General features: G+C 32.5%; 3 protein-coding genes and 1 non-coding gene across 5 annotated transcripts; 2 read left to right on the top strand and 2 right to left on the bottom strand.

The window, feature by feature from the left end:
• Window positions 1–2665: 2665 nt before the first annotated feature.
• LOC108226650 (monothiol glutaredoxin-S2) lies at window positions 2666–3382 on the top strand. The gene has a single exon (XM_017401644.2). It carries the CDS (start codon window positions 2793–2795, stop codon window positions 3099–3101), a length of 309 nt encoding a protein of 102 aa, XP_017257133.1. The 5' UTR covers window positions 2666–2792; the 3' UTR covers window positions 3102–3382.
• A 4750-nt stretch (window positions 3383–8132) lies between these two features.
• LOC108226638 (monothiol glutaredoxin-S2) lies at window positions 8133–8748 on the top strand. Its single transcript, XM_017401633.2, has one exon. It carries the CDS (start codon window positions 8228–8230, stop codon window positions 8534–8536), a length of 309 nt encoding a protein of 102 aa, XP_017257122.1. The 5' UTR covers window positions 8133–8227; the 3' UTR covers window positions 8537–8748.
• Window positions 8749–10403: 1655 nt separating this feature from the next.
• On the bottom strand, window positions 10404–19541 carry LOC108225880 (probable serine/threonine-protein phosphatase 2A regulatory subunit B'' subunit TON2). 2 transcript variants are annotated; one of them, XM_017400837.2, is made up of 11 exons: window positions 19305–19541; window positions 18638–18729; window positions 17967–18065; window positions 16909–17067; window positions 16474–16545; window positions 16186–16318; window positions 14121–14185; window positions 13451–13526; window positions 12644–12745; window positions 11283–11472; window positions 10404–10917 (listed from the first exon to the last, which is right to left on the bottom strand). In XM_017400837.2, the coding sequence occupies exons 1-11, from the start codon at window positions 19426–19428 to the stop codon at window positions 10680–10682; spliced, it is 1350 nt and encodes a 449-aa protein (XP_017256326.1). In that variant the 5' UTR covers window positions 19429–19541; the 3' UTR covers window positions 10404–10679. The 2 variants fall into 2 exon arrangements, with proteins under 2 accessions (XP_017256326.1, XP_063937578.1); XM_064081508.1 differs by lacking the exon at window positions 18638–18729 and having other exon boundaries at window positions 19305–19443.
• Window positions 11015–11130, bottom strand: LOC135149983 (small nucleolar RNA snoR104). Its single transcript, XR_010288338.1, has one exon. It is a non-coding gene; the product is annotated as a small nucleolar RNA snoR104 (small nucleolar RNA).
• Window positions 19542–22037: the final 2496 nt, after the last annotated feature.

Genomic DNA, 22037 nt, shown 5'->3' with positions numbered 1-22037 from the left:
TAAATGAAATTGAAGTACCGAGGTACATGCTGAGATGATAGACTAGATGGTATTGCAGGAGTGCACTATACCACAGAAAGATTATAAGCCCATGAAAGCAGCACAATGTACATGTATGTGTCAACAAACTCTTAAAAGCTGCAACAAAGTCACTAATCTCACTCCACAGGCCAGACTATATGCACTATAAAGTATAAAGTGTGTGTGAATTCAGACTCACTGATTAGTTGATTATTACTACTCTCCGTCTCATTTAATTCTATACATTTTCCTCTTTTGGATGTCTCACTTAATTTTATACATTTCAAAATTTTCTCAAAATAGTAAATTTTTATAATATAAAAATCCCACTCACCCACTATTTTCAACTACTTTTTCAAATCTACCAATTATATATTGATGGGACCCACTAATTTACCTACTTTTCTTTAACTAATGATCAAGATCATACCAGGAGACGTGTCTGATTTCTCCCGAATCAAATCGGACTCGGAGTTTGTAATTACGTAGTATACATTTATCTCTTTCTATTCAAAACCTTTTCTCACTAGTACCCATGGGAATCAATTTAATATACTATTATTGTACTTCAAATGTATAATACAAATGTTGTTTTATTATATTACTCCTATATTTAAAATAGATGGAATATCACTTTTAAATAATAGTTGTGTTATCTTTAATATTATTATTTATATTTTAGTTTTATACTCCTTCCTTACCTAATTAGATAGATGAACTAGTTCATTTTGGACATGTATTTTCAAGTACATTGACAGCTTATTTTCATAATTTATTTTCTAAAATGTTCTCTTATAAATAATGACTGAGTCTCCCCCTCAGCCACCACGGAAGCCATTACAGCAGCCACCGGATGTGCCAATACAGCAGCAGCCAGTGCAGCAAAAGCGTATGAAGCTTCAAGTTTGCAGGCATAAAGATTTAACATGTGGGACTGGTGGTCTTGGGTATGCAAGTCCTCATAGCCCTCTCGCACGAGTTTACTATAATATATGCCCCGTGTTTGTGTGCAAGTCCAACACTTCACCAAATAGCTAGCTATCTTCTTAGGCGATTTGAATGTTGTTTAAAGTTTAAACTACTTTTGGAGTACTAGTTGGAACCTGCATGTGTGTAAGTTGTCTTCTGTCATGCATAAATTCTTAGTAGTGTAATTATGGGTCTGATCAGTTGTGATTGTAAGCTGGATCTGTTTTGATTAGACTGCAGTTTAAGAGGCTTTAACCTTATATTTGTTATCTCCTGCATTGCTTATATTACATCTTGTATGAACAACAGGCTTCATAATGTATTGACATTTGACAACAGCCTTTATGTTGTTTTTTAAAATATTATAACATGAAATGTATATATTACTATCAATAAAAGCATCTGATTCTTAGGGTAACGGTCCCTGACATATGATTGCCAAAGAGCTGTTAAATGACCCACACATTTTGGGCCGTTAGATGAATATCCAGCGGCCATGATTATAACAAATTTTTAATACGTCTAGCGCTTTTTAATCACTAGACGGGGAAAATGACCCCGTCTAGCGCTGGTATAATTCATGTTTGATAAATCTTAATCTAAATAAACCACAAAAATTATTAACTTAGTTTTCTGTCTTACGATTCTTGTTTTCAGTATGATTCTCAGTTGAGCATTATCTGAAATATCTTAAAGTTATACAACTTTTTCCAAATTCTGTCGATTGTTTTCATTCTTATCTTTTTCGCATATATACAATCTGCTTAAAGTGTGTTATGAGAAAGATTTAGTAGAATATTTCATTCACCTTTTGAGTTTTGTATCCTCTATATGAAAACGATTGTGCAGGCCATTTTAAAATATGCTCCTCGACTTTTCTCAGATTGTTATCCATCTATAGTGTGTTGTTATCTATCTACAATACAACTGATTTATGACGTAAAGAACTCAATAGGTAGACGTTCCGCATCCATACTTGGATGACAACCAATCAAATTAGACTCCCGCAATACTTCATTGCGCGAATTTTAACAATGAAACACTGCGGGAGTGGCTGTCATCCAAGTACATGTGACTTTGGACCAAATCCGTATTTAATTTGTTGAAGCTGTAAATATTTTCAAGTCGTTTTTGGAATCTGATTTCCCATTGCATCAAACTTGTTTTATATCTGAGAATCCATAGGCATTTATAAACGTGTCATTTGAAGGCTAAAAATCCTCAATGGACTTGATTGTTAGGTTTTAAATATCTTGTTTGTTCTTAATCATCCCTTCTTTTGGTTCTGTTCCATTAAGTACTCCTACAGATTCTTCATGTCACAGAAAATGCAATTGAATCATTCTTTCTCCATATAAAACTCGGCATATATGCTTCCTAATCGAAATCTACATGATCATATAGCTTCAAGTTGACATGAACCACAACTAATCATGGATTTAACAGACAGGCCAGTTATACTATTAATCAAGAGATAGCAACACATGATATTATCATATACCAGTAACAACACGTACGTCTGCATTTCTGTATGCAGAGATTCGTTATCGTGCATTTTCTTTTCATGTGCGCAACAAATCCATCCCTATCAACTTAAAATGTAGCTAGTGCAAGGCCACTTTAATCAAAAACAACAAAAAAATATCAACAAGAACACATTCTCATTTCCTTGCGCGTGTTACTATACACCAGTCCCTCCAATTAATCCTATATAAACCCCTCTCGCTCTCTTCAAATTCACCATATTCATACACATAACCTAGCTAGCTCCATTTAAATATATTATCCTCCGTTTTTAAGCAATGGAAAGCGTTACAAGAATGGTGTCCCAGAGGCCGGTGGTGATATTTAGCAAGACTAGTTGCTGCATAAGCCACACTGTCAAGTCTCTCTTACAGGATTTCGGGGTCAGTCCAGTTGTTTACGAGCTGGATGAGATCCCAAGAGGCCGCGACATCGAGGCCGCGTTAGCCAAGCTTGGGCACAACCCTGTGGTGCCGGCTGTGTTCATAGGCGGGGAACTTGTAGGAGGAGCCAATGAGGTGATGAGTCTTCACCTGCAGCGGAACCTGAGGCCTATGCTTACCCGAGCCGGAGCAATGTGGGTTTAAGAGAAATCATATACATTATGTCAATAATTAGTGAATAATAAAAATAAAAATGTGGAATCATACTGAGTAATCAAGGTGATGTATGCTCTCTAGGGTGAGTAATCTGGAGAGTTTTGTTTTGTTGTAAAAGGGGGTTGCTGCTTGGTTCAAATTATGGAGAACCATCAGCTTTTTGTATAAGCTTCCCTCCATCTACTTAAAATGGTCATAATCAATAAAACACTTTTGAGTTATGACATCATTTTGTATCATGAGCTATATACAGATTCATGTTATTTATTTATCGAATATGTCGTATCGTTTTATTCATTGTACGCATGAGACATGACCTTATTCATTTAGCCTAATAGCCAATTGATTAATCTACTATTCTTTTAGTTGATATCAAGAAACAACAACTGATACATGTTATCGCAGGGAGTGACACTATCTTTTATATATACACAGTACACATGAACATGTGTGCATGGTTTTATATCATTCATATTCGTCATTTTTTCCGGAAAACGAATCAAGGGATGGCTAATACTTAATATCAGCTGCGGATGCCAACCCTAAACCCTAATATTATATAAAAGCATAGATTATACAAGGTTTTGGATGTACATATATAAATAAAGGCATCATCGATAAACCCATGTTTCTGTTAGGGGTGCTTTTTCTTTTTTGTCAACTTGAGCTAGGGCTGAGCAAAAAACCGAAAACAAACCGGAACCGAACCGATTAATTCAATAAATAAATATAATATATATTATATGAATTTAATCCTGCTGATCATGTATTTAGTAATATGAATTTAGGCATGGCTTGCTAGACTGGTGCTCCTACTGCGTGTTACTGCATGTGTATTTCTTTAAATTTTCTGTTTTGTGGCAATTTAGGTGTCTGATCATTCAAGGCTTTTCTGCTAGTTCTAATATAGAAACCATGATAATTTATTTCACTGCACTGTTTTCACCCGTCATGATCTGGTTTATTCCCTCTACTACAGCTACTGTCGAAAATGCCCAGCAACTACCTGCAAATTCATTATGTTTTCAGACAATTCAAACCCAAATAACTAAGGTTTGGTCCACTAAGTTTTAGCCCAATATATGTGATCTGTTTATCACTTAAGTGCTGAGTTTTGTTCTCAGCAGAAAGATTAGACAATGAATACAGAAAGTCGAGAAAGAGGAAAAACACAGTTTTAAAACACAACTGAGCTCAGCTGCTTCAGGTGTTCGGATCAAGGAGCAAACGTGGTCCGTTTTGGCTGAAATTTGGACAGCTTGTTGGGGACTCACAGTGCTATATTCTGAACGGTTGGATCGTTGTTTTGAGCTTCTGGTTGAGAGTTATGGCTAACTGATTGCTGCTGGCAGACTCTCAATTATTTGGTGATTTCTTTCTCATTTTAGTTACTACGATGTTTTGTCTCTTATGTATGAACTTGTTGGTGGGTTGTGAACCTTTGTAAGACTGATTTGGGTTTCTTTATCCCTCAATTTTATCATAATAAGAGAAGAAGAAAGGGTGGACTCCTCACACGTCACGTGATTTTTACTCTTCACATTGAAGGGGTTTTCCACGTATAAATCTTTGTGTCGTTTGATTTATGTTGCTTAATATTCTGCATTATATAGTTTGTCATTGGTGAATATTTGTGGTGATTTGTGTTGAGCTGTTTTGGTTGATTGTTTAGAAGTACTGTAGTTTGCGTTTTTGACTACTTAAATCCCTGCAACTTGGAAGGCCCAAATACTTGTCCTTAAACTCTTCATGGCTCAAGTCAGCAAACTCATGGAGTCCAAGCCAGCAGCTGCTGATTTGCTTGTTTGTTTCATCCATATGCATCAAATTATCTTTAAAGATCTCGAAACCTTTGCAATATCTCTTTAATTATGCATCAAAATAACTTTTGTGTTTTGGATATCAATTATGTTCAAACTTAAACTACAAAGGATGTAATCAGACTTCCTTAAAAGTTTTATTTTTCTTTGACCATATTCAAGTTAGATTAATTATTATGTCTAGATTACGTGCATCAATTTGTCTCGTTCATATTTTATTTTCCATTCTTATATTTGTCGGTTTTGTAACCGAAACCGAGCGATTACAACCGAACCGAGGTTTTTAAACCAAAATCGAAACCGAATCCAAACCGGTGGTTGCGGTTTTCGATTTTAAAAACCGAAGATATATAGTTGCAGTTCCGGTTTTATCCCGAAACCGAGCCGAACCGGCCATGCTCTCCCCTAACTTTGAGTTTTGCTTCTTATTTTTGATAAATTAAACTTATACACTTTAGAGATGCGTATTTATTTTAATATTTTTTAAATGAGTTAGAGTCAAATCTCGATAATCTGAAATAACGGTAAATAAATAATAATTTGAATTATACGATCATGCTCCATTTGGACGCAAACAAGAGTGGTATAAGGGCTCTAAATTTTTATATTTTGGATAGATTCGTATACATTCTAACAAATCTATATTCTCTCAGAACCTACAAAAATCAAAAGTATCAAATACCAAAAAATGGTTGTCATCATATAATTATTTATATTTAATAATATTGGTTATTATATATATACTACAATAAAAAGAAATTTCATATTGATCAAGATTTTTTGAAAGGTAGCGATTATCTCACCAACAAAATATTTTTCATAATACATTATTCGTTTTAAAATGCAAGCAATTTTAAATATTCGGGAGTCGGGACAGTGATGGAATTGGTAGTTTGGTACAATGAACATAGAGCATGAAAACAAGAAAGGATATATGTGGGCTGTGGATAAAATTCGATATCAAATTCAAACAGCACACCAAGTTTTGTGTCATATCACGCTCGAATTGGATTCTCCAAAATGAGCAACTCACTTAATCTAAATATCAAGTTTTCCCAACAACATAATGACACACGTATTATATATATATACTAGCTTATAACCCGTGCAATGCACGGGCGGTTAACATATTTGTTATTTTATTTTATATATCTTAAATTTATCTAATTTTATTGTAAAAATAAAATTATGATAGAATAATGTGGTTAAATAAATATTTTATTTAGCAGTTGTATAAATTCTTCATAGTTAAGTCCGTCAAATGGCTAATTAAATATTAGGTCGAACATATATATTTTAATGAGAATGTTAAAATATTTTTTTTTGCATGTTATAATTTAAGAAGGCCTATAAACTCATATATAAACTAACCAATCAACCTTTTTAATATTTCGTTATTAATAATTCATAATATGGTATAAAACATATTATAGTTTAAAGAGACGCATGAAACCAAATACCGACCGTCCGACCCATCATACTAATTTAAATTTAATGTTTTGGTTTAATAAATGATAAAAAAAATATAGTATAACATGTTATAAATTCAAGAGCTCCGTGGGTCGAATACCAACCCATTCACCAACTTTACTAACTGACCGACCAAGTGAACTTTTTATTTCGGCTTTATTAATATTGTAATAATATATAGTATATGATAGATTTGTAATATTTTTTTTAATGTGAGATCATTAGAGTATTTAAAAATAATGTTATTAATGTATTTTTGGTTAATAATATCACATGTTATTTATTAATAATTATATTTTTAATATATATGACGTCCGTGTTAATTGTAAAAACTTGATTTTTTAGTTAGAAAATCTAAAAATGATAACCCGTTTTGATTAAAAAGACAATTACTATGTTGCTCGGTATTATTTTAGAAGATTGAGTTCTTTTAGCTAATAAATATATAAAGATAATTTATTTTAGTTAAAAAGAATAATTGGTTTTATATATAGATAGGCCCGTACTTCGGTGCAAGTACCGAACGCCCGACAATATAATAATACTCTCTCTATTTTTTATTATTTGACGTTTAGACTTTTGGCTCACATCTTTACGTATAAATATGTCGCCCATGTTCGTATTAATTGTAAAAGATTAATTTTTTAGTTAGAAAATTTATGAAAAGATAATATATTTTAGTTAAAAAAAGTAATTACCATGTTTCTTAATGTTATTTTAGAAGATTAAATTTTTTAGTCAAAAATATAAAAAAGGTAATATATTTCAATTAAAAGGATTAATTGGTTATATCGATAGGCCCGTACTTTAGCCCAAATTAAAAAAGATAATTGGTTATATAGATAGGTCCAGAATATTTGGTTATATAGATAGGCCCGTATTTTGGCCCAAGTACTGACCTATCAAACTTTTATTGTTTCGATTTTAAAAGAATTGTTAATTGGTTATATAGATCGACCTGTAATTTGGCCCAAATTAAAAAGAATAATTAGTTATATAGATAGGCCCGTATTTTGACCCAAGTACCGACGATTTTAAAAGAATTATTAATTGGTTATATAGATAGGCCCGTAATTTGGTCCAAATTAAAAAGAATAATTAGTTATATAGATAGGCCCGTATTTTGGCCCAAGTACCGACCGACCAAACTTTTAATCTTTCGGCTTTAATAGTATAGTATAGATAAGATAATATCATAATCAGTCGATCGCACGTAGCCATCTCTAATTCTCCATATGCAGATATTAGTTAGCGTATTTTCTTCTTGCCAAATCTAATAATACGTTTGCGGCCTTCACCTGATAAATCTTCTTTCTTCTTATCCTTTCTGTTTGTTCTGTCCTATCAAGTATGCATAAAAGGGCTCATACCAGCAACATGTTAGAATATGATCCCCAGTAAACTATCCTCCAACCACTTTGACGTTTTGGAGGATTGTTCCAAAAATGGTTTTTCAGTCAAAGGGAATGTTAGAATACGATCCTAGTAAGCCCTCCCGAGAGAATTGGGCACTTGGACGCAAGCATTTCTGGATGCAGAGATTCGTTATCGTGCATTTTCTTTTCACGTGTGCAACAAATCCATCACTATCACCTTACAATGTGTAGCTAGTGCAAGACGCCTTTAATCAGAATCGACCAAAACTATCAACAAGAACACATTCCCATGCATTCTCCTCGTCACAATACACCACTCTCACCATTAATCCTATATAAACCCCTCTAGCCTTCTTCAACTTCAACACAACTTACAATAACTCTTCAATCTTACACCAAAGTACTCTACTAATTAGCTCTTATTTACATCATTTTTTCTTCTTAACCAATGGAGAGTGTCACAAAAATGGTGTCCCAAAGGCCAGTGGTCATATTCAGTAAAACCAGTTGCTGCATAAGCCACACTGTCAAGTCTCTCCTGCAGGATTTCGGAGTGAGTCCAGTTGTTTACGAGCTGGATGAGATCCCCCGAGGCCGCGACATCGAGGTCGCATTAGCCAGGCTTGGGCACAACCCGGTGGTGCCAGCCGTGTTCATAGGTGGGGAACTTGTAGGAGGAGCCAATGAGGTGATGAGTCTTCATCTCCAGCGGAACCTCAGGCCTATGCTTACCCGAGCCGGAGCTATGTGGGTCTAAATCAAATATAGTCACCGGCCTTGAATTATAATTAAGGAATAATAAACAAATGTTGGAATCAAGAGAGTTTTTTTTTTTTTTTACAAATCAATAGGGGCTTGCTGGCTGGTTCAGATAATGTGGAAGCAGTCAGCTTTTTGTATAAGCTCCTCTCTCCATCTAAATATATGTGGTGGTCTCTTAATGAATAAGTTATTTACTAATTATGAACATGGTTCGTTTTGCTTTGCGAGCTTCATACATATGTCATATTTGCACATATTATTTGAGGTTATATATCAAGCTGGCCACCCATTTCGTCAAAATGTCTCACTTTACCCACCCATCTCATCGGGGACTCGTTTAAGCCACTATAAATCAAATATATATCATTTTACCCACATCACTATTTATACCTATTTACTTAATCATTTATAAAAAATCAACCGTTTGTTTTTTTATTACAAAACCACCTCGAGTACCTTCATAATTGTCTCTAGTATTTATCAAAATAATTTAGAATTTTCTAAAGCAACATAGTTAGGGAGATCACATAAATATATATTTATTACTAAATATTTTTTTCATAAATAGCTATGTTGCTTTTTAATTCCCAAATTATTTTGATAAATAGCAGAGACAATTATGAAGTTACTCGAGGTGGTTTTGTAAAAAAAAAATAAATGTTTAATTTTTGATAAATGTTTAAGTATAAATGTATGAATAGTATTGTGGGTAAAATGATATATATTTTGTTTATAATGGCTTAAATGAATCGCTAATGAGATGAGCGAGTCAAGTGAGATATTTTGACGCAATGAGCAGGCAGTTTGATATAAAACATCATATTTTTGTTGAGTTTTCAGCAAGGGAGAAGATTGCAAAAATGTGTAGGGGAAGGGCAGTAATGATATTTGGTAGGAGGAGTTGCCGAGCAAGTCGGGACGTAAAAGTTGAAAAATAACTTTTTATAATAATAGTATGGAGGACCTCTTTTACTTACAAATAGTTTTTGAGCCAAAATTTAATAATCAGAAAATCTCGTAAAAAAAGCTTTGATGTGATAATAATGTAACCGTGATTATATTTTTTAGTGAGTCCAACTCAGAAGAGTTATCCAAATATATTAATAGTTATCTTTTTATATTCAAAAAGTAATACAAATTTTTGGATGACTATCAATATATCTATATATAATCGAATTAAAGATGTGAATCTCATCATGTACCAAATTAATGAGTTTGAACCAAGTGAGGAATCTAGTTTGCATGCAAAGAACAGTTGCTCTCGATAGGTAATTAACATCTATTTCGAATGCAATACCTAACATAAATGTAAATAGCTTCATGTTTAACTAAACGTGAGTAATAATGATAAAAATGGAGTAAATAAGTATGGAGCAGCATGCATTCTTTGTATAAAAAAAATTGGTTTTCTTTTTAAACTGTCACGAAAACAACCCCAGGTAGCATGCATTCTTTGTATAGACAAGATTGGTTTTCTTTTAAAACTGTCAAAACCTCCCAAATAAAACTGTCACTATAAAAACGCCAATGTTATGAGATTGTTTAACTTAATTTTTGAAAATTGTTTGTTGCTTAAAAGTAGAAAGTTATTAAGTTAAAATTATATTCAATTTACGTAATTCAAAGTTACTTATAAGTTAAAATTTATATTTAATTTTAGTTACAAGTTAAAAATTATTTAATTAACTTCGAAGTGATCTATACAATTTTATAAAAAAATCAAATTCCCAAAAAAAATTAAGTCCGTAAAACAAGTGAGGATCTGTAACTTCGGAAATCGTCTCATGACTTCTTCACCTAAACGATAACAATAAACTGCTTCTCACTTCTCTAAGCAAGACATTCGACATATAAGTGGTACATAACATTAACAGGCCCTATAGATCGATATTAGCATCATAAGAAAGGATCTGATTCCTTCTCTGCACTTCATCTGCACAGCCATCCTACATACACTTTAGATTTACAACATACAGAATATTCGGTTTTAAGTCAGCGGCCGCAGTAGTTCTAATATTTAGTTTTAAGTCAGTGCCCACAGTAGTGTTCTACTACAAGTTAACCTAGTTGTCAATCAGCATTCAGAAACCCCTACAACACAGTGTACAAACTGAATTCTAGCCACAATTAAGATAGTCTCATTCTTCTTCTGGTTCTTCCTCTTCTTGGAGAAGATTCTCTCTATTGTCATGAGCCCAGAAACCGCGGACGTCTATGAGCATGCTGGCAACTGTACCACCCTGTTTGCAAGATAACAAATCTGCTAGTGGAATTCTTAAAGGGTCAGCTGGCTTCACCATATCCCATATTTCATCCCGTACATCTTCAATACACAGCTCATAATTCCCACCGTCTATCCACTTTCGATGTACATCCCTGCATCGCATCCAAAAATTAACTCTCTTCAGCTCAAACAATGATAAGAAAACTGAAAAACATATATAACTCAAACACTTGTGAGGATTATTTTTCTCATTGTATCTTGTAACTAGAGGCCTGTGAATTTTCTTAAAAGACACAAGCAGGAAATTACAGAAATTTTTATAGGAAGCTTCTATCAGGCAACATCTAAGACTAGAGATGCTCCCCTTCTTTTCTTCCACTCAGACATTTAAACAATAGTTCTCACTATAAATTGTTAGAAACTAAAAACTCTAATCGTGCTCATGATCCAAACATTGTAGGATAAAAAAATTGGACTGACATTAAAATAACCAGTCTGCAAGTGTTATTGTGTTAACCTGAAGAGTGTGTGAATATCAGCTGTAGTGAGAAATCCCCTTCCATGGAGATCGAGACAACGGAACAAATATGTCAATCCCTCTTCGGTATCTTTGTTTTTTAGGGCCAAAACAAAGTCAAGAAAGTTTTCGAAGTCCATCTCACGACCATTACCTCCATTTTTTCCACGACCGATATGCTCGTCGAAAGCTATTAATATTAATAGAAATAGGTGAACTGAAGGCAAAACCCAGTATAAAAAATACATAACCTATTAAATACAGATGTCACAAAAATTACACAAAGAAAAACATATGAAGGATTCAAGTGTGATATGTAAGAATCAGAATGAAAACAAATAAAGGAAACAAGTTTCCACATTTTTTACTAGTCACCACTCACCAATCAATGAACTTACCTTAGTATCATAAACACTGAAATTTCAAATCAATTTTAATCAACATAACTAAAAATTCCTAATATAATAATTAGCATTTTCAGAAACTGATGTAGGACCCTTTATGACATTCAGAAACCTGACATGTTCAAGATATGTCCAAAATAACACAGTCAGCATTAGGAGCGCTCTAATAAAACTGGGATGCACGTCCAGTATCTAGTGGAAAAATTTTCAATTTGCAATGCCTAAATATTTCACTGGTCCTGAGGGTATTCAAATGGGAAGTGGGGACTACAACACAAGTCAAGCTGCGTAAATGGATTAAGCTTTCTTTGACAACAAGTAATATTTTTAAGCACTAAGCATACAGAAATGCATGAGCAAACTGCAAGACATAGATTAAGCATTCCTTGACATTCATCCCTTTAAACATTGTAGACAGGCAAACAGGACGATATCCTAACTATCAAAGTTGTTCTGTATAGAAATAAATCAGTGAAAGATTGACCATTTAAAGCTAAAAGAGATGCAGGACAACCGGTCCAGAGCCCAAAGAGACTTTGGAAAAATGGAAGCCAGTTTCGTTGGCATATCATTTTTTATTTTTAATTTAAAATATTGGCTACTGGAATCTGCATCTAATTAGGAAAGCTAATTATTATATATAGTGCTTTATTATTATAGTTCATGAGAGTTTCAATAAATTTGCAAATTGATTTCTGTCAAATCAAAAGTTCTCTTGCAAGAAATTTTCAGAAAGACCATAAATAAATACAGCCCCATTCCCACCAAAGAGTGACCAGAAAAACACTCTTTTTTCAATAGAAACAGGAGCAGGGAAACAAACGAATTTATTTCTATTATTAAACCATACTACTTTTAAATTTCTTGGAAATACTGCAGTTCGTGACCGGAAAATGTTCGTGCACTGCATTTCAGATCACTCTTGACAATTTCCTAGCAAATTAAAGTGGATCATACCTCTCTCAATGAATATATCTGTCAAAGTTCCATCTGCATATGCTCGGAGTTCGTGCTTGTTTAATGTACCGCTCATATCTTTATCGAGGGCAAGAAACATATCTGCAGAACTTATATAGAGAATATAAGCAAAATAAGAGTGATACAAAAATTCCTTAAAGAAAGAGTAATAAAAGAGCAGTATACATTGGACATTTTTTATTCTCTTGTTAAGACCCTATGACTATGAATCTATTATAACATCAGATTCATACTAGAACCACAATGATCCAATAAAATTATAACCTAAGCTCAAGGATTATCTGAGCAAGAACCTTTTGATCATCACTTATTCCACAAACAGATATAATGACTATAAATCGAGAGAAAGGTTAGACGAAAAGACAAACCTTCTTTCAATTTACAAATTCCAATTCTCAAAACAAGGAGCACTTCATTACGGGAAATATGATGTCCAGGGGGGAAAAAAAAACTTTAGCACCCCCTATGTGATATTACAACAGCAAGGTAATGCGAAATTGCATGAATGATTTCCTCTCATGTGTCTCTTGTAAAAAGTGAAATGCATTTATGTACATATACATATCAAAAGCAACCTAGTCATCCACTGGCCAACTAAGACAGTGTTACACTGTTCCTATACCAGGCAGTCGACTTCTCTTTCAACTATAAATTTTAAATCCATCTCCACAATCAAGATAATGCAACTCATTACTTAGCAGAAACAAATTAGATTAAGTCCATGGCATAAAGAAAAGAAACAAGCAGATTTAACATGCAACGAAGAAAAGAGAATGAAAAGCTTACCACATATACGTTGTGCTGATGTCAATGAAAACCAGTTCTCTGCTTGTTCGGTGTCAGTCACTTCTTCCTCACTTTCCTGCAATGATGCAATGTAAGAACCACAAGTATGAATATGATACAATGCTTTAAACTTGCAAATGCTAATGATAGAATAAGGATTTCCCATCAGCTAAATTCATTAGTCATATATGATTCTATATATATTATATAAACTAGTTAGACATGTTTTATTGTGCCACCAAATTTTGAAAGTTACAACACCCACTTTGTTGTGGAAATAAGGCCAGATCAACTGTCAGTATAAGTTAACTTTGACAACTATCACTATACAGAAGTGAAAGGAACATATTTATTAATAAGCTGATTCCGACTTACAAGTCAGAAGCTGGGCTTTTAAACCCAGCCAAACACCACCCACATTCTACGATTAATAGACGATAGTAACCTTGTACATCTTCTGTCATCAAATTCAGTAATGACCCTTCAAAAGGTACTAAATCTTAATAAATATGTAGGTACAAATGCCGTTGCATAATATTAAATATTTACAGTCTAACAGTATAGAGCGCAACCACCCCTAATTCTATCTGTATTGGGCCCTCTAGTGTGAATCACAACAGTCTAGATAAGTTATACAACTGAGAATGTGGAGTGATGTACCAAAAATTACCTCTTGCAGCTCTATTAATTCCTGAAGAGCGTTACTGAGCAGCAATTTCTTTATGCATGCTTTGCCTACAAGTAAAATAAAATTTTAACAGTCTACATATCGGGTGCATCTAGGCTCTAGCATCCCTATAAATGGACTATAAAGACGGAATAAACATTAACGGCTATACTGATGTTATGGCCATAAAAAGAGGTGGCTAAAAATAACGCACTTTATATAACAAACCCATGTTACATAAATCCAACTGAAATTATAGGAAAAGATTCATCCGGGTCGGCAACTCCCCAATCTGAACGACTTTCTGAAATCAGGTTTTCATATTTTTTTTTTGCCTATATCATATTTCATTAGAAATTTTTTAATCTTTCAGCTATACTATATCAAAATTTTAAAAACACTGTTAAAACATCAGTGAAAAACAATCTGCTTCCCTTAAATTCTTAAATTTTAGAAGAAGTTATAACGTCTTGAGGTTTTAATGTACATGTGCTTAATATCTTTGTGTGTGACCAAAATACCTGCTTGACATGTAAAACCCTTTCTACAGAGACTTTTAGGAGATCAATGTCCAAAGTTGAGAGAGAAACAAAGGCCCTGTTATCTTTTTTGAGAATATTTAAACAATTGCTGGATGAAATTTGAATTCTAAAACTAAAATCTGTGAATAAAAGAATAAAACTTCCCCGAGCTGACTTAGGAATGTGTATTTAATTGAAAGCTCTAGTACCTTGAATCTTCATTTAGCCACAAATATACGTTTTGGACAACACTTATTGTAGGCCAAAATATGTCAAATAATTAGAAATTCACACGATATAGGACTTTCGTATAGATAATTTGGATATGGATCTGCTTGTATTCGAATCGGAATTCAGAAATCCGATTCTTTATCCGAAGCGGTTTTGAAAATACGATTCTGTATAAGAATCCAAATCCAAATCTGAAAATATTCAAAAAAAAAAAATTGAATCTGAAACCTGACAAGTAATATACAGATCCAGATAACATCCGAATTTGTTTTAATTTGGGCATATTTTTTTTAAGTTAATGGAGAAACAGCTCAGACTATTTATATAAAAATAATAAGAGTTAAAATATGATATTTTTAACATAATGATATATTAACATCTTATATCTATACTGTATATTTTAGAAATGTCTACACATAATACATCTCAAAAAATATATATTAATGAACATACCATAAATTACATATTAATATGTATCATGTTAATATGTTATTGCTCCTCCCGTCCCTCCCATTTGACAATAGATGGGTTGGGCATGGAGATTAAGAAAAATATATAAAGTAATGTGAAAGAGAAAGAAAAGTGGGTTATTGGTGGGACCGATTAATATTTAATGAATAAAGTGATTATAGTGGATGTAGTTATGTTTTATATTATAAAATTTTACTATTTTTTTGAAATTTAAATAATTGGAAGGGACATCCCAACAAGAAAAGTGTAAAGAAATGGTTGGGACAAAGGAATTACTTGATTGTAATGCATTACTATTATAAACTGTATGTGTGTGTGTGTCTCATGTTTTCATTTCGGATGCGGATATCATAGGATATTGATATGCCTATATCAATATCTGTATCAGAAATTATCAGACTCATATACGAATTATATCCGCTGTGTCTCAGACAAGAATAATATCCACTTTATCTCAGATACAAACACATGTTTCGGACAGAATTTTCCAGGTAACAAAAGGTTAAATGTCATCAAACTGTACCGAAATAGTGATCATTATTGAAGTGCATAGTTTGATATCTAACCATTTAACTTCTGCTTTCTATTCATATTCGTATAATCCATTTGGAATGCTTGTGTTTTGGTAATTCTAGGATCCAGCATTATGGTAAATAAAAGAAAGATAGTAGGTGCATATGTGCAATATTTATAGTAATAACACAAGCGAGACTTATGGTTAACAATACAAAGGAACAGAAGGTGCTGCACATTCTCTAGCAGGAAGCAACTATCAAAAAAAATGTTTACAGAGAACTAAAGATATATCAGAACATGTTTAGAATCAAACTTTGAGCAGCACATACCTCGTCTATGTGGATCACAGAAGAAGAAAAATTTGTGCGCAGCTATGCAGCAGTACATTGAAATAAAGGCTTCAGGCATGTCTCTAAGTTGTGCCAGATTAGGAATAAGCCCACTTATGTAGGTCTTCATTTGCTGTAATAAATAAAAATATAACGCTAAACAAATATAATCATGCAAACTAAGTGTGCTATGCTACCAGCAACTTGAATTTGGAAGGTCCCGTTTGAGGAACATAAACTACACTAATATTATCAAATAGTAGCGATTCAAAAGTAGAACAGCCCTACATGAGGTTGAAGAAATCCATCAGAATCTTCATCAAGCTCACTCATGTCAATCCTTACCTGGGTAAGTGAAACCTGAATAATAATGAGAATAATAAGTACCTGACGGAAAGTGTTTGCGTGTGTGTGTGTGTGTGTGTGTGTGAGAGAGAGAGAGAGAGAGAGCAAGAGTTATAGTACAGTACTGTACAATTCACATCTCTTATCTTGTTTTCATGTTTATAGATTCATATAATCTCCGATGTGAAGCTAACATTATTAATATTTTTTGTATTCCCTTTCCAGTTCCTAACCAAAGTTAAGCAACCGCATATACAAATGTGGTCAAACAGCATCATTTTGTAAAGTTACAATTTCAATAACATTAACTGCTAATTCCAATTGTAAAGTTACAATTTCAATAACACTAACTGCTAATGTCAAAGAATCAACACCCACCATACGCATTACGTAAAGATAAAAGGGCAGAATAGCAATTCTTCCTGACTCATCTTTCTCGAACTTCATGAAATTTGAAGGGCTAAAGAACCGCCGACATTTAGAGCCCATCTGTTCTGTACATTCAGAGGCAATGTGGCAAAAATCTTCATAGTTCATCTAAAAGAAGTAGCAAAAGAAGACATGATTAGCATAATCAGAAATTTAGATCCCTGTCCTATATAGTACAAAAATAAAGAAAAAGTGATAATCCTAATTTTTAGAGAACGCTTAATGAGAAAAGAAGTTAACAAAATGGTTGGGAATAATATCAACTAATCATCACACGAAAAGTGAATTAATCTGGAGAAAATAGGAAGCTTTGCTAATGAAGGTACTATCCTACTCTGTTTGCTTAAACGTGTCAACTAGGATACAATCTCTGGGCTTATATATCTTATCTATATATAAACATCATCTTACCACTCTGCTGCTTTCTTCTTCTCACTTCTTCTTGAAAGAATAATGTTGCCAGTTACATGAAAATTCATTTTGAGAAATGATACTACAATAAAATATAAAAAAATGTCAACTATATTTGTAATGGAATAAATTGGGGATGAAAGCAGAAGAGGTTGGGAAGGAACTGAACTTAGATGAAGAACCAGTAAAACAGTTGCATATTCATAAGATACTACATATACAATAAAATCTAATGAGTGAAGATAAGATATAGTTTAACATGCAGTAGTCTCCAAGCATAAGGATCATTTAACAAACAATAACGTTGTGTTGGTTGGGGAGAATGGAATGAGTAGAAATAAAAGAATATATCAGAGATAGGATGTTTGAAAAAAAAAATGAGTGCAAAATTGTTATCTTGAGATTTGAGAAATAATTGGGTATATGAAAGAATAGATCATTCCTTCTTGAATTGGGAATGAGAATTCTAGTTTAGGGTGTAAGGAATGAAATTTTTGAATAACTGTCGATAATATAGTTCTAATTTCATTTCAGTCCTTCCAAATTCATTCACCTTAAGCAAACACAACATAAATATTTGATGCAAGTGCCCAAACCTTTTCAGCACCAGTGGCATCATCAATAACACAATTCTGTCTTAAACACACCCACATAGCATCTAAATCATCAGCGTTCAGCAAAAGATCTGATTGCTTCTGCACAATTGAACAATTTGTTTATAGCAATTACTACTATATATGACATTCTATACAACATACTGACTGGTGAAAGCAATCACATTGTGCAGTTAGGACAGTACTTGTATAATAGGGAACTGATTTAATCAATGCAGAGAGAGAGAGAGAGAGAGAGAGAGAGTTCAATTCCTTACTGCAAAAAGAGTTCAGATCCTCGCTAATGACAAGTAAATCCTCCCAAGCAAATGATAATGTTTAATAACTTTTTAACTTTTCGGCCACAAATAAAACTATTAAGCAATGTTGTAAGTAAATACTCAAACAAGAGACAAAACATGTGAACAAATACTTTCTTAAAACGACATTTTTCTAGCCTCTGGACCCTGTGGCTGATATAACCATCTTCAGGTTTCTGATCAGTAGAAATTTGGATACGATAAGAGAACAGGAGAAACTACTAGAGATAATAATGCAACAAGGAGCATCAGACAGAGAAGAATCTTTACACATGAGCAATATCTGATGTATAGCATGATCGTAATTTTTATTTCGCAAACAAAATAATCTGGCCTATACATATCCAAGCATACCTTCTTATAAAAGCTTGGTAGGGAGCCAGATTCAGCATTCTTTTGTTGCTTCTCTTTAAACATATCTAGCAAAGTTCTTTTTGTTTCGAGCTCTATAAGGAGACAAAACCCAACCAGTTAAGTTACTGGGTGGAAAAGTATAATACAAGCGCAAGCTAATAAATTGCAATGATATACTATCCATATCCAGACTACTATCCAAATTCAAGGACGTATATGAGTTAGTTTGGGCAGTCTTTTATATAATTCCATATTCTATATATGTTCAAGAAGCTATAATAGAGGCAAAAAAAAAAGCAAATCTTTTTAGCTGCTAGCATTTACTACTTCCACGCTATATGTATATCCGGATCAAGGACTAAACAAGTCCCGAAATCCTGTTCAACTAGGCAACTGTAATAAGAGAATATTTCGAAAAGTCTTCTTTCTATCTACTCGAAAATCTTCTTTCTGCTGATGAGAGATTTTCAAATTGAAGTTCACGAAATAGTTTGCTCGTTGTTCATCCTCAAATAACGTATATTTCATTTGACCACGGATATAATTTTATACCTGTACTTGCCTTTTTCTACTCGCTATTTGTACTTTTAATTAGTTCTGCATTATTCGTTCAATCAGACAAAGTTCGAGTAAAAAAGATAAAATCACTGAAAAGCTAAATGTATACCCATTAAAGCTCGACCGGTGCCACATTCGATGAAGCGCCGAAGCTTTCGGTTCCAAAGCATGGAAGTGGCCGGCGGGATCTTCTTCGAAGCCGAGGCTTCGCCGTCGCCGGACCCATTATACATCTCCTCTGCAACGATTCTTCGCTAATTTTAGGGTTTAATGAAACCCTAGATTGTAAATATCTGAGCTTTTGAATTCTGAGTGAGCAGCAGGTACTGTGACTGTGAGTAGTAAACATTGGCATTCAATTCAAAATTTTAAAGTCCCATTAAACAATAAATTTAGAATTGATATATTTTAATAAAAAAATATTATTTTTATAATTGACCGATTTTTGACCGATTTTACCGACTTTTGATCGATTTTTTCAAAAAAATGATTTTTTATCCGATAAACGATTAATCGAGACGTTTTCCGTCCGAACAACGATTAATCGCCGGCTTTCAGAACACTGCTTATAACATAATAAATTGGGAGTTTAAATGATTTATTTAGATAATTTTGATTTGTTACTTATTTCCTACAAGTCGGTGATTAATCGGGATTAATCGCCGACTAATCGTTGTTCGGACGGGTTCCGTCTGATTAAGCGTTGATCGGGTTTAAAATCATTTTTTTCCAAAAATCGGTATAATCGGTCAAAAATCGGCCAAAAGTTGTTCAATGATAAAAAAATTATTTTTTTTTGTGAAAAATTAAAATTAATTTAATTACAATTTAAAATAAAAAAAGATGTAGATTTTTGTGTAAAAACCAAAAAAACATATATTATTTTTTCCCAAATTTATTGATAATATTTGTTATATATATGATAAAAATAATATTTTTGTGATATATTAATTAATCCTATTTTGATTTTATAAAATATACACCCTCTGTCCCTCTCATTTCTTGATAATTTTTTACACTGCTCGACATGTATTTTAAGACGCCTATATAACATAATTCTATAACTTATTTATAGAAATTTTTTTTTTATAAAAATATAAACATCAAAATTTTATTCAGAAGAAAAAAAGTTCAAAATAATTTATCGGACTATGTTTTATGAGAGCATTAGAATACGTGCCGAGCCCCCATCCCCAATGTAAACAAATGAGGGGGACGGAGGGAGTATAATATAATAATTGTATATAAATTTATAAATAATATTTAATTAATTTTGATTAATTATCCGATTAATCATTCTGATTAATCCCCGCTTACCCCATTAATCTCTGGACGGTGTCTTCACCGACCAAGTCCGATTCCCATTTTTTACAACACTGAATTTATGGTATGAATATTAAAATAGTAATAATAATAATAAATCATGATGGGCCGATTTTAACACTTCGTATACCAATCCGATCCCTTAAAGAGCATGTTCTGAATTTTGAGAGCACAAATTTTCCCCATTTTATCACTCATTTATGTTATTATTATTTGACACGCTTCTTATGAAACATAGTTCTATAACTTCAATTTGATATTTTCTTTTTGTGCATAAAAATTCAAACGTTAATTTTTTATTCATAGAAAAAATAAAATAATTTATGAAACTAAATATTTTAAGAGCCTTAAAATGTGTGTCAGACTCTCGTCCTCCAATAGGTAAACTACCTGGAGCAGGAGCACATATGGAGTACTACATATAAAGATATAAACACATATCAGATAACCATAATATTGCAAACTACCACTATATTTTAATAATATTAAAAAGAATAACATAATGTTAATAATCAAATCCGAACCTAATGTTAGTGACAAAAAAAATCTGAACCTAACATTAGTGACAAAAAAGAAAAAAATTATAGTTTAGCGGTAAATTTCTAAATACACAATAAGTTGAGTGGTGAAAAAATCTATTTTACCTATTTAAATAAGTATATAAAAATGATAATATAATCAAATAAAAAGACATCATCTTCTAATAAAAAAATTCGATTTAATCTGTGCTGGCCATAAATTATAAGCCACAATGATTTATATAAAAATAAAATTTATAAAAATATTCATATTTTCGAACTTTTTCCGAACACACAACTAAAATTAAATATGATATTACAACTATGTTTGAATATGATATTATTTTAACTCTGATCGTTGACTTTCTCAAAATGGTTAAAAAATAATATATTTGTGTAAAAGATATATGAAATATTAATGTTAAGGAAGAGAACTCCAATTTCTAATGACTAAGTGATTTTGTATTTTTCAAATAATTTATTTGTAAAAAATCAGATATATTAATATGTTTTAAGTTTATTATTAATTTAAACGTTTATAAATTATGATGAATGTCTATTAAAATCGAGCATTTATAATGTTATAATTCGTATCCAATCAAGTGATATTACATGAAATATTTGCCCAACTCACCAAGTTGATGATGTCTTTAAAAAAAAAAGAAGGTTATATACATATCTGAAATTGTAATAGAAAAATGTATTAAAATTAAAATATGATATATATTTTTACATAAATAGTACTCCCTCGGTCTCTTATCATTTTTTTGTTTCCTTTCAGCACGTTTGCCAATACACATCTTTAATATCATTAATTTCGTATTGGTATTAAATATAAAAACTTCATTATATTAAAGTACTCGTGAATACGAATCTAACAAGATCACTCACGACTATATTTAGTCTTATAGATTAGACATGTTATGAACAATCCCGACATATAAAACGAGAAAAGAATAAAGAAACTAAGGGAGTATTATCTTTTCGAAGAAAAGAAAAAT

Source organism: Daucus carota, chromosome 1 (genome assembly GCF_001625215.2).
Source record: "Daucus carota subsp. sativus chromosome 1, DH1 v3.0, whole genome shotgun sequence".
NCBI classification, from domain to species: Eukaryota; Viridiplantae; Streptophyta; class Magnoliopsida; order Apiales; family Apiaceae; genus Daucus; species Daucus carota.
Note: the sequence above shows the minus strand (reverse complement) of the source record. Positions and strands in the feature narration are given on the sequence as shown.